The 14155-nt window shown below is 30.7% G+C and overlaps 1 protein-coding gene across 1 annotated transcript; it reads right to left on the bottom strand.

The window, feature by feature from the left end:
* Positions 1-365: 365 nt before the first annotated feature.
* Positions 366-11702, bottom strand: ccdc34 (coiled-coil domain containing 34). Its single transcript, NM_001045845.4, is given in 7 exon segments — positions 366-734; positions 5123-5252; positions 5329-5487; positions 5730-5837; positions 7633-7762; positions 7957-8209; positions 11608-11702. Coding segments are annotated over 6 exon segments (972 nt in total). The 5' UTR covers positions 8199-8209; positions 11608-11702; the 3' UTR covers positions 366-531.
* Between the last annotated feature and the right edge of the window lie 2453 nt (positions 11703-14155).

The raw sequence follows: 14155 nt of genomic DNA, 5'->3' as shown, positions 1-14155 counted from the left end.
ACGCTGATGTGGTTGTGTGGTGAAGCCAAAGATAAATTTCCACTTGTGGACAATAAAGAAAGTAAAGTAAATATGTAATTCCTGTTTTCTTTTTGTGATAATTTCAAACATTATTGACATAAAGAAAACATGAAAATGGTCATCTTCAAAAAAACATTTAAACAAAATAAACTGGACTTTTAAAAACATAAAGACATTTTGAATTGTAATAATATTTCACAATATTGATGGTTTTGATTAAACAAAACACTCCAGCTCAAAGACAATTCTCTATTTTTATACGTTTACACGATAAAGAGCTATTTAAATAAGCAAACATGTTGAAATTGTAGGAAATGTATCTCAAAATAACGCGAGACAAATTATTGCATTTACAAAAATCTTTTATTTGGAGTAGAAAAATCATCTGCTTTCATATTTAGCAAACATTCAACCAAAAATACACACGAGTCAACTCATCGAGTCAAAAACATCAATTTCTGCTTGATAAAAACGCAGCAAGTGTTAATAAGAGTCCAGCAGATGGCAGCATCAGCGCCTCTTACAGGCGAAACTGATGGTGTCTTTGGGTCTGTAAGTGAAGCAGGAGCTGGATTGGCTTTTGGCTGGTCCTGTTTTTCTCCTCCGAGATGAACTCTTGCGGGCCGATGGCTCCTGCTTCGGGACATGAATGGGTTTCCAGGGAATGGGGTTGACGAAACTCGGAGACGGATAATTCACATTGTTATAGCTCCCTGGAAGTGATCAGGAAAAATCATGTTTGGTTTAGTGTTGCATTGTTCGTCACAATCTACAGTGTGGGGATTTGTGTTGGATTTATTACTGTCCAGAGGTTTATTTCTGGACTGTGAATAAAATAAGGTCAACTCTGAAAACTGGACTGACACACTGTTAAGCTGCTTTGAGGCAATCTAGTAAAAGTGGTATAGAAATAAGGATTGAATCATGATTTCTACATGTACACTCTGACCATTTTCCTTAAAATGCGACAGAATCTGAGTAAAAACATATTTGTTTTGAATATCTTGTGATTCTTTCATCTTTATGCTTGTATATCTGAGAAAACTAACCTGATTTTTAATTTATATACTTAGAAAAAAATAAATAAAGGTAAAAAAAATAGGAGATAAATATGAGGATTCAAATGTTTAAAAGTTTATATGATTATATATATATATATATATATTTATATATGTATATATATATATATATATATATATATATATATATATATATATATATATATATATATATATATATGTATGTATATATAATTGTGACTTTTTCTAGCGATTCAGAAAAAAAAATTAATTACAGGAAATAGATTGTGAAGGAAAAACAAGCAAGAAATGAGGAATAAACTCTACTGCCAAGGAAAATTTACGTAAATATTTATCTTGTAATTGTTACAGAATTATACAATATAAAGTCACAACAGCAAGAGAAATGTTAAACTTGTTTACTTCATTAAATAAAAATGTAAAACGGTCTTTGAGACTTTCATACATCTCAAAATGTAAAGTTTAACCTTCCTAGTTAGGATGTTTTGTGTGATATAAATCTACTTGAAATTCAAAAAACAAAACTTCAATTTTGCTAACGTGATTAAATAAGGATCCTTTTTAAAATATGAGATCTCAATTAAATATTTTATTCTTGTAACTCATAATTGCAGGGAAAAGTTATATATACAGTTAAAGTCAAAATTATTATACAGTGTATTTTTCCCCCCAATTTCTGTTTAACACAGAGAAGATTTTGTTCAGTACATTTCTAATCATAATAGTTTTAATAACTCATCTCTAATAACTGATTTATTTTTTATCTTTGCCATGATAACAGTAAATAATATTTGACTAGATATTTTTCAAGACACTTCTATACAGCTTAAAGTGACATTTAAACTTCTTAACTAGGTTAATTAGGTGAACTAGGCAGGTTAGGGTAATTAGGCAAGTTATTATATAACGATGGTTTGTTCTGTCGACTATCGAAAAAATTAGCTTAAAGGGGCTAATAATATTGACCTTAAAATAGTGTTTTAAAAAATTTAAAACTGCTTTTATTCTAGTCAAAATAAAACAAATAAGACTTTCTCCAGAAGAAAAAATATTATCAGACATACTGTGAAAATTTCCTTGCTCTGTTAAACATCATTTAGGAAATATTTAAAAAAAGAAATAAAATTCAAAGCGGGATGAATAATTCTGACTTTAACTGTGTGTGTGTGTGTGTGTGTGTGTGTGTGTGTGTGTGTATATGTATATATGTGTATATATATATATATATATATATATATATATATATATATATATATATATATATATATATATATATATATATATATATATATATATATCTTGATAAATATATATATATTTATATATATATATATATATATATATATATATATATATATATATATATATATATATATATATAAATATATATATATATATATAATAAATTACAAACTACAAAATGTTTTTTTTTACATTTCTTTGCTTCTCTTGATTTTTCCTTTTTAAATTTGTATTTAATATTTTTCTATAACATATAAATTTGGCTGTACTAGTTTTTGGAGCGTTATCGTAAGTTATTTTGTTAGATCAGCTCCAGATTTGGATTCAGTACCGACTAATCTAATGTATATGCACAAATCCAATATTGTACAGCTTCCTATTAAAAATATGAATTTAAAAGAGAGATTTATGTGGGGTGTTCCAATATAACAACAGCACAGATAACTAACATTAGACAGACTGAATTAAAATACTGAGTTGAATATGAATTAAAATATTATGTGTGTATTTGTGCTCTCAGCATAAATGAGTACACCCCCTGTGAAAAGTAACATATTAAACAATATCTCAATGTAAACAATTTCCAAAATGTTGACAAGACTAAGTTTACTTTATCTGATATCTAAAATATCCCTTATACTTTTTGTAAAAAAAAAAAAAAAAAACTTGACTTCTATTTTATTTTTTAGCTTTACTCAAATTAGAGCGCTACAAAAATGAGTATACTCCACAACAAAAACTACTTTATCTAGTTAGTATGGCCTCCACGATTTGTAATGACAGCATTAAAATTGTGTCAGAATTCAATCATTTTGGACAAAGTGGCTTTTTACATAAAAGCTTTATTAGTCTTTCTTTAACAGACAACACTGGAAAAATACTATACTCCTATAACACAATACTGCAACAAAAAGTGCTGTCAATCTGTTATCAACATATTTTTAATGTCATGTTAATTTAATTAAACATGCCAGTTTTAATTTATATTAAAACTGGCATGTTAATATGTTTATATTAAGTGCGTAAATTATTAAATTAATTTAATTTAAAGTAATTTCATCTGAAAGTGACAGTTTCAAGAAAACAAATATGGTTAAAGATATAAACAAGTCTGTAAAATTAACTATTAAAAGTGCTGATGATGTTGTATTGTCATCTTTCAGGTTGTATCTCAGCTTTAAATGCGCTTTTTAAATAAATAAATAAAAAAACAAAGCATCTGCTTGCCATCGCAGGAGCAATAAGATCCAATGGACGGCCGATCGCTGTCACTCCAAAATGGCGGGGCTGTTGCAATGGAACGTTCTATTGAGCGTCGCCTCTTGATGATTCTAAGCTCTTTGATGACAATCATGTTTATGACAGATTTATGACAGGTTTTGTTGTCTTGGTAATGTCAAGTTGTCATGTCATAGTCAAAAACAGCTTGTGGTGTATTTGTTTATGTCAAGTTGTCATAACAAACAATGTCATCTTTGCATTTAAAATGTCATAACTGAGAGAATGACACTTAGGGCCCTATCATACACCCGGCGCAGTGTGGCGCAAGGCGTGGCGCAGTAGTCTTTTGGTATTTTAAGCTTGGCGCAAGAGTCGTTTTGAGGCGTTGCGCTACGCTGTTTAAATAGCAAATGCATTAGCGCACATTTCTGCGCCCATAGGCGTTCTGGTCTAAAAAGGAAGGCGTTCTGAGGCGGACCGCTGGCGCGTTGCTATTTTGAGAATCTATAATAGATTTTTCATTAGACCAAAACTAACCCGGTCTAAACTCCAGCGCAGAGTTGCGCCTCGCTTACACACTGCTTAATACACACAAGAGAGCAATAGGCAAATATCTTTACATATGAACAAATGTAAATATTAAGGATATATATAGGATATAATAAGAATAGATATAGAATATAAATATAAAGGATTAAAATATTACAAAACACATTATTTTCTAGCCTACATAAATATGAAAAATCACTGCTTTTATGTCTTCATCATCTCGGGAGGCTTTTTCAGTTCATTCATAACAATTTGCTTTTGTATAATGTTATTATTATTAGCAGTATTATTTATTATATCCATATTTATATTTGTTTTATTAAAAACAAGCTTAGATTTGCCCACCTGTCAGGTTTTAGACCATATGGGGCACAGCATGTGTTTTAGGATATAACTCAGGTTTTTGAGCTCATTTTGTTATTATTATTCATTTATTTATTTGCTGGAAATTAGAACTGAATTTAGAAATAGTTTTGAAACGAATATTTGCGCTTAACAAACAAAAGTATTTATTTATAGACTAATAGATGTCTGTGTGTAAAGGTTTCCCTCTCCAAGAGCGAAAGTGAAAGTGATCCATTATCTCTCATTCTCACGCAGTAGATGCTCTGTTTAACTGTTTTCTGTTAAAAAGCTGTGAACTGTTTGCTTGTGAAATGCTCATTTTTTCCACTTAGACTTACTCTGCGTCCTGTAAATAGCGAATGCACTCTTGGCGCGACGCAGCTGGCTCTTAAAGGGAATGGGAGATGAGACTCTGGTTTATTCTCAAAACACACCTATAACTCATTAAGAAAATAAACTCAACCCTTTTAGACCATGCGCCGAAGCGCAAGGCAGATTTCCCGTCCTTAAATTAGCAAAAACGCGTCCTGACACGCCCTGAAAGCGTTTGCGCCCTGCGCTTTGCGCATGGACCGTTAAAATAGAGCCCTTAATGACAGTCTTATGAACACTCCCCTTCAAGTAAAGTGTTACCAAAACTGGTTTCAATGACTATTTTGCACATTCGTGACTTTCTGAAGCAGACGTATTAGTTGCTCACTCACCGGCTGAGCATGCTGAAGACTGTCGGCTCACTTTCTGTTTGCTTTTCACCCCATCAAGCCATTCTTTAAAGCTTTCCTCCGCCTTTTCTTTCCGCTCCCGCTCTTCCGCTAGTCTTCTCTCTGCTTCTTCCTTTAAAAGACAATCATATGAGTTAAAACGCTAAGTTCTGTCATCATTTACAGACTCATAACGTTCAGAGCTTCACCTTCTCTCTCAGCTTTCTCTCAGCTTCCTCCTGCTTCTTCTTCCGCAGCCACTCTTTATATTTCTCCTGAGCTCTTCTCTCGATCTCCCCTCGCTTTTGCTCTTCTTTAAGCTGTTTCTCGCTCTTCTGAGACTCTCTGGACTGCTTGTCTTTCTTTTCCTGAGGATGGAAACAAATGAAAGTGCAGAATTGATGCTATATTTCAAGCATTTGCATTTGTTTTTCTTAATCTAGAATGACATTAGATTGTGTAATTCACAGTAAATTTGTCATCAATTAATCATAGTTTAAATTGAAGACACACAATGTACCTGTAATTCTAGAACACTGCATGTATGCAAGCTGAAATAAAAGCTGTATGCAATAAATTGTCATCTAATGGTGTTGACAGAAATCGTCACCTGTTCTCGTTTCATTTGCAGCCACTCTTGAATTTTGCAATCACTGGCGACTTTCTTCTTCTGCTCTTCTTTTTCCTTCTCCTTCTCTTTATCCTTCAGCGTGAGCTCCTGAAATACAGACCTTGATTAAAGGTGCAGTATGGCAGTTTGACACCCAGTGGTTGAACTAGGTATTGCATTCCTAGATCAAAACACACAGAAGAGCAGGTTGCCTGATTAAAGACCAACAGAAGTGTGTCTGACTATCAAGCCTAAAGGCTGATTTAAATTGTGCTGAAATATAATTGGCTAAAGTGGCAGTGGGCGGGTTAAAAGAACCAAAACGAAGACATTTTTAAAGCAGAATATCTGACTTTATTATTGTTTTTCAGATAAACAAGAATGTTCACTCAGCATGTTTCTTAAATATCTGCAAACATATTATGGTACTTTTTGAGTCAAAAACTTACATACAGCATATTTAAAGCTCATTTTGCAAGGGTTTCTAATTATATAAAACTGTACTTATGACTACTAAAAAAAACTATTAATTAAAACATGTAATTTTCAGACTAAATAATTAAAACTAAAACAAAACACTACAAAAATATTAGTAATTAAAGGTGTATAATTTTACATGATTAAAACAAAACCTATTTACTAACCTATTTAACAAGTATTTCATCATACCATTTAAAAAGCTAAAATAAAAATACAAGTATAATGATATTATTAGGTAATTATATGACTAATAATTAGATATCACTAAGATTTATAAATACACCAGCATATTTACACACATCAGATTATATACTGTAACTATGCTAGAAACTACTGATTTAAAATGCATATTACAAACTGGACAATACATGCATTACGAGGAAACATACAGCTTAATAATAATAAGAAGAAGAAGATGAATGATAATAATAATAATAAGCCAAATAATAATAATAGTAATATTAAATAATAATAATAATAACAAATAATAATAATAATAATAATAAACAAAATAATAATAATAGATAAATAATAAAAAAATAATAATAACAATAAATAATAATAATAAGAACAACAAAAATATTAATAATAAATATTAATAACAATAAAAATAATAATGATAATAATAACAATAACAATAAATAATAATTTATTTAAACAATAAATAATAATAATAAATAATAATCATAATAAATAATAATCATAATAATATAAATTATTATTATTATTATTATTAATAAAAATAAAAATAATAGATAATAAATAATAATCATAAATAATAATCATAAATATTAATAATAATAAATAATATTAATAAATAACACTAATATCAACTATTAATAAACTAATAATAATAAATATTATTAATCATAATAAATATTACTAAATAATAATAATAAATAGTATTAATAAATAATAATCATAATAATATAGATTATTATTATTAATAATAATAATAATAATAGATAATAAATAATAATCATTCATAATAATAATAAATATTAATAATAATAAATAATATTAGTAAATAACAATAATATCAACTATTAATAAATTAATAATAATAATAATACATATTATTTATCATAATAAATATTACTAAATAATAATAATAATAATAATAATAAATAATATTACATATTATTATTATTATTATTATTAACAATAATAATAATCATAGTTATCATAATAATGTTAAATATTAATAAATAATAAAAATAATTTAGGGGGAAATAATATTAGCTTTATATTATTAACTATATTACTATCATAAATTTAACTTTATAAATATTTTAAATAAATAAAAAGGAAATAAATTAAATTAAATGGAGTGATACTGCATACACTCATAAAATAAAAAATAAAAAACACTCCTTAAAGTTAAAGTACAAACATATAACTTATTCCACATCCTCTACATTACCTCCACAGCTTTCTGCTGCTTTCGGACGCGCTCTTCCTTGGCTTTAGCCACAATCCACTGCTCCCAGGCGCTCAGTTTCATCTGACTGGAGGAAAGTCTGTCGTCCAGGCCTGTCGTGTTCACCTCACCCCTAAAACAAAAGTCATTTTAAGACTAATAATGAAAGACATGGTTGTTTACTTCATGGTGATTTGTGTTCCTCCGTTTGTTTTTTTTCTAATAGTCATGCAGTAAATTCAAATGTGCTACCTACTCGAGTAGAAGACTATTTCGAACGCAGCCATTCTCTACTGCTTACTCAGTGCAGAACTCATCAGTGCCCACCTGGATGGAGAAAGCGGCGCTGCGTCTTCATTTAGCGTGATGGTGAGGTTGCGAATAGGCTGAAAGTGATCTTCTGGTTCATCCTCTGAATGATCGAAGCTGTCGTGATAGATGGGAGAGATCAGAGAGGAGGTGGAGCCGCCACTGGATTCCAGACTCCTACTGCGCTGCAGGACGCTGGATCTGCTCTTCAGCGGCGTGGAGGACAGAGTCTTGGAGGTGGAGGACGGGAAAGAGGACATCGTCAGCAAACCTAAGAATAAAGAGGAGTTACTGTGCTGTTAGCATGGTATAAGTACAGCAAAACCATCAAACCAAACCTTCACCACCATTATTAATACTTCAATCGGGCATTCAGGTCTGTTTAGATCTGGATGAGATATATATATATATATATATATATATATATCAGGGTTTAACCAGGGCCAGTGGTTCAGATTTTTACTTGCCCTGTCAAAATTTTCCCTGGTCCCACCAAAAAAACTAAAAAAGTTAATAGCTATTTCTTAGCCACATATTTTAAATAATGCGTCAAAAACAACATCTGTGAATTTAGAAGTTATTGTGTTTAATGTGTTTTAATGTATTAATTAATAATTAATTCAAAGTGTTATGGAAACAAAAAGTGCAGTATGGAAAAGTATTTTATTGCAGTTCTTAATGATTTAACAAAAGGTGGCTGCTTTGCCAAACTGACGACAAACTTTTTTCCAACATGTTGTACCCACATAAATGTTTGCTTCCCAGACATTAGCCTCATAATTTGATGTTGCCGCCATGTTTCTGTCACTTCGCTGCACTGGTTGTTGCCAACTTACAGACAAAAATAGCGTGCTCACAACATCCAATCCGATAAGAGGAACTGAAAAGCAATATGGTGTTTACAACATCACAGAGAAGGGAGCATTTAAAGGCTTAAAAGCACAAACTGTTTCTCAATTCTACAAAATTTGCAAACTGTTGCGGGCAAATTAAACTTTAGTGACATGGCAGCAGTGGCCCAATCGGGCCAGTAACGATCTTGTCTACTGTCCCGAGCGTCTCTCAAGCTGGCCCCGGGCCATCGGGCAGTCCTTATTGTTGAGCCTTGTGTATGTATATATATATATATATATATATATATATATATATATATATATATATATATATATATATATATATATATATATATATATATATATATATATATATATATATATATATATATATATATATATATAAATCCATATTTTAAAAAATAAACAAATGTATAAGATTTACAAATTATTTCCCCTAACAGCTTTAGATATACATTTTAAAAAGTATTTATAGATGTAATGCTAAAGGTGCTGCATGTATACTCTCGCTAGTTCAAGCCCCAGCTGTGTGTAGTTTGCATGTTCTCTCCGTGCTGGCGTGGGTTTCCTCCGGGTGCTCCGGATTCCCCCACAGTCCAACCACATGCGCTATAGGGAAATTGGGTAAGCTAAATTGGTTGCAGTGTGAGTATGTATGTGTGAATTGAATGTGAGTGTGTATGTGTTTCCCAGTACTGGGTTGCAGCTAAAAGGGCATGTGCTGTATAAAACATATGCTGGATAAGTTGGTAGTTCATTCCCCTGTGGCGACCCCTGACAAATCAATAATAAATTAATATTTAGTGGAGTAATGCTGATTTTCAATAACGGCAAATTACAACATTTGTTATTTTGCCAGAAGAAATCACTAAATGACAATATTTTTATTTGAAAAATAAATGTTCTCAGAACTTTACAGCATAAAAACAAAGATTAATATTTTACTCAAACTCATGTAGCTACCAAACAAATCCAGAGAACCTGAGAATTTTCTGTTTATTTTGGTTCTAATTTTTTCCATATCTTAATTTTTGAGTGTTTGTCTATTCAGTGCAGGCAGATATTCACTTTATTAGGTACACCTGTCCAACTGCTCGTTAACACAAATTTCTAATCAGCCAATCACATTCAATAATATAAAAAGATAAATAAAAAAATATAAAGTATAACTTGTTTTTTATTTGTTTAAAAAACTATTTTTTAAGTATTTCATTTATTACATTTATTCATTAAAATAAATTATAGATTTTATTTTTAGGGTCTAAAAGCAGTTGCAAAGATTTGTTTCCATACGAAATGCTTACTAATTTACATATTAATTTATTTTAAGTTAATTATTGTTAGTAGTAAATAATTGTGTCATTCTTCTAGGTAAAACTGAACTGAATGTGTTAATTAAGTGTAAATGGTAAGACAAAAGTTTAGATGGGTGTCAAAAACGCTTCTGTAAATTAACTAACAAAATTAAATCAAGGTTGAATTTTTTTTCTAAAACATATTTAGACATTTCACTATATCACTCACTTTTGGGAGTGAATTGTTCCTGATAAACATATATTTTTATGATTTATAGCTAATAAACAAATATTTATGTTTTATAAAATTTTCAATATAACATTTATGTTGTCTAGACTTTATGTTTTATGACAAAAATATTAAGTAGGTTTCATATCTTCATTCTATTTTTGAGCAATCAAGACTAGAAAAGTTTTAGTTAAAAAATGTTTTTAAAACAGACATTGAACAGTATTTGTGGATGTCACCTCATTTTAATCAACAAAAAAGAGGAAATAATGTACATTTGACATGGTAAAAACAACAACAAATGTTTAAAAATGGGCAATTCTTTTCATATACAATCACTAATAAACAACACTTTTCTTAAAACAGCATTTTGTGCACATATTATAATTGCTTTATGACGTGTAAAACTCATGTTTCTTAGCAAAAAAAAAAACAAAACAAATTAGTTTGTGGACATAGATATACATATAGATGTATATATCTATGGTTTGTGGAGAGTAACAACAAGATACTGTCCAAAAACGATTTAGTAGATTCACAGCACTTTTTGCTTTTGAACTGCAGACATTTATGGTCCACTTAATATTTTCTAGACAGTTCTTCAAGTCACATGTTACAATACTCAAAACTGAGCCTGTAAACAACCTTCAAGAGAATCAAAATTGAAGTAAAGTTAGATTTATTTTCACACATTCAGACTTTCTCCTTGAAAATATAGCTTCAGAAAAGTATTGCACATTTTAAATTGGGAAATCACACTAGCAGCCAATGGCTATCACAGTACAACATTAAAATCGGAAAATCTCATGTAACTTCAAAACAACATCAGCACTATTTAATGACCATGAACAATGCGGTACTGAGAGTCATTGGGTTCTTAATATATGATATCCCCATTTGCTATACTTTTCTGAAACTATATTAGTAAGAGTGAAGTGTGAATGTGCTAATATAAAAGCACATTACCTCAACATCGATATTGAATATTCAAAATAGCGTGGTAAACAATATGGACAGTGTTGCAAGTTGTCACTGAACGAATGTGAGAATATAAAATCAACTCTACCTCAATTTTGACATGGTAAACAATACAGGGAGCGTTAAAATGAATGAGTGTGTGTGAATAAAGCCAACTTAAACGTTACCTTAACAGAACCAAACGGATACTTTTCTGGCAAGTTTCTGTTCAATGCAGCGTTAATTTTAATCATATATTTGCGTTTTGACTTTAAACACATTACTATGCTGCTTAAATCGATATATAATCTTAAAAACATCTGAAGAAACTCACCATCTGATCAGTTTAGTCGCATTATTTCGTTGAATCGCTTTTGTTTTGCTTGATATGCTAGAGCCGCTTCCTCCGTCTAGCCACGCCCATTTCACATTGAGCCCGCCCTCTGGACACGTCAATCAAGGCAACCGTGAATAACGATTGGTTGTGCCGCTGTAACCAAGCACGCTAATAACGAAAGCCAGGTTCATGGCAACATCGCCAGCGTCATAAAGACAGATGCTCCTAAATGTGGTTTTTTTAATAAGACATTTGATAATTCAGAAAACGAAATGGATAGTCATAAGATGACGACGCAGATTTGCCACGATATTTTTAGTCGTGGGCGACACGGTGGCTCAGTAGTTAGCTATGTCAACTCAAAGCGAGGTTGCTAGTTCGACTCGCAGCTGTGTGGAGTTTGCATGTTCTCTCCGTGTTGGCGTCGGTTTCCTCCGGGTGCTCCGGATTCCCCCACAGTCCAAACACATGCGGTTTTGGAGGAATTAAATAAACTAAATTGGCTGTAGTGCATAAGTATGTATGTGTGAACTGAATGTGAGTGTGTGTGGGTGTTTCCCAGTACTGGGTTGCAGCTGGAAGAGCATCTGCTGTATAAAACATATGCTGGATAATTTGGTGATTCATTCCGCTGTGGCAACCTCTGATAAATCAATAATAAATTCATATTTAGGGCAGTGGTGTAGTCTTAAAAAAAGGTGGTGTACTATTACACCCGACCCAAAATTTAAATGAAAGTAGGCAAAAAAATGACGAAAGTCAATGTTTCCTTGATTCAATATATATATATATATATATATATATATATATATATATATATATATATATATATATATATAAATATAATTTTTAAATATTATTTTTTTATGAATTTTTTTTTAACATCAGTACCTGTAACTAATAACTTCCACGAAAGGAAAAACAAATACTATGTCAATGTAAGTTTGCAGGTTTCCAGCTTTCTTTAAAACATTGTCTAAAATAAAATAATATTAAAATAATATTGTACAAAATAATGTATTTTGTGTTTAACAAAAGGAAAAAAAGACAAACCAGTTTGGAACAAGTAGAGGTTGAGTAAATGATGACAATTTTCATTTTTTGGGAAAACTATCCACTTAAAAAGAAAAAAAAAAAACAATTTTGTTCAATTTAAAGGAAGATGCTAAAAGTCTAATCCTATCCTATTTTTTTTTAAAACCAAACTATTATGAGTCTGTCTTCTGTTGTTGCTATAATATACTAGTAGTTGCCCTTTTAAATCGCATATTGTTATGCGATGTTTGAGTAGTCTTTGCGTCATTATTTTTAGTGTTATACACTGTGTCGTTATACATTATAAGTGTATGTATATATATATATATATATATATTATATCACTGTAGTGGCACAATTAAGACAAACGTGAAATACTGTTTTACAGAGGCGATTTTAAGATTTTCATTTTCAGGATCAGATCCTTTTGGGGTAAACAAAGAAAATGTGTTTTTTATATATATATATATATATATATATATATATATATATATATATATATATATATATATATATATATATATATATATATAAAGCTGGAAACCTGTAACCATTGACTTACATTGACATAGTATTTGTATATATATATATATATATATATATATATATATATATATATATATATATATATACCCAAACAGCTTGTGGAAAAAAGTAAGCATACTGAGTATACACGCGTATAGCAAGGACTACACCACTAATTTAGGGAAATAACGCTGATTTTCAATAACGGCAAATTACAACATTTGTTATGTTGACCAATTGTCATTTTCTGCCAGAAGAAATCACTAAATGAGAATCTTTTTATTTGAAATAGATGTTCTCAGACCTTTACTGAATAAAAAAAAAGATTAATATTTTACTCAAACTCATGTAGCTACCTAATAAATCCAGAGAACCTGATAATTTTGTTGAATTTGGTTCTAATTTTTTTTCCATATCTTAATTTTTAAGTGTTTGTCTATTCAGTGCAGGCAGATATTCACTTTATTAGGTACACCTGTCCAACTGCTCGTTAACACAAATTTCTAATCAGCCAATCACATGGCAGCAAGTCAATGCATTTAGGCATGTAGACATGGTCAATACGATCTGCTGCAGTTCATAGCGAACATCAGAATGGGGAAGAAAGGGGATTTGTCTAACATATGTTTTACACAGCGGATCCCCTTCCAGCTGCAACCCAGTACCTGGAAACACCCATAGACACACATACTGTACACTACAGCCAATTTAGTTCATCAATTCCCCTATAGCACATGTGTTTGGACTGTAGGGGACACAGGAGCACCCGGAGGAAACCCACGATAACACGGGGAGAACATGCAAGCTCCACACAGAAATGCCAACTGACCTATTCGGGACTCAAACCAGCGACCTTCTTACTGTGAGGCAACAGTGCTAACCATTAACCATTAAATTTCACTACAGTGTTTATATTAACTCCCAAATTGTTTTAATATTCATAGTAATATATGGTGTTTATTCTGATAATGCTGAACACAGATGT

The sequence above is a fragment of the Danio rerio genome, chromosome 25 (genome assembly GCF_052040795.2).
Source record: "Danio rerio strain M-AB ecotype USA chromosome 25, GRCz13ab, whole genome shotgun sequence".
Classification (NCBI taxonomy): domain Eukaryota; kingdom Metazoa; phylum Chordata; class Actinopteri; order Cypriniformes; family Danionidae; genus Danio; species Danio rerio.
Note: the sequence above shows the minus strand (reverse complement) of the source record. Positions and strands in the feature narration are given on the sequence as shown.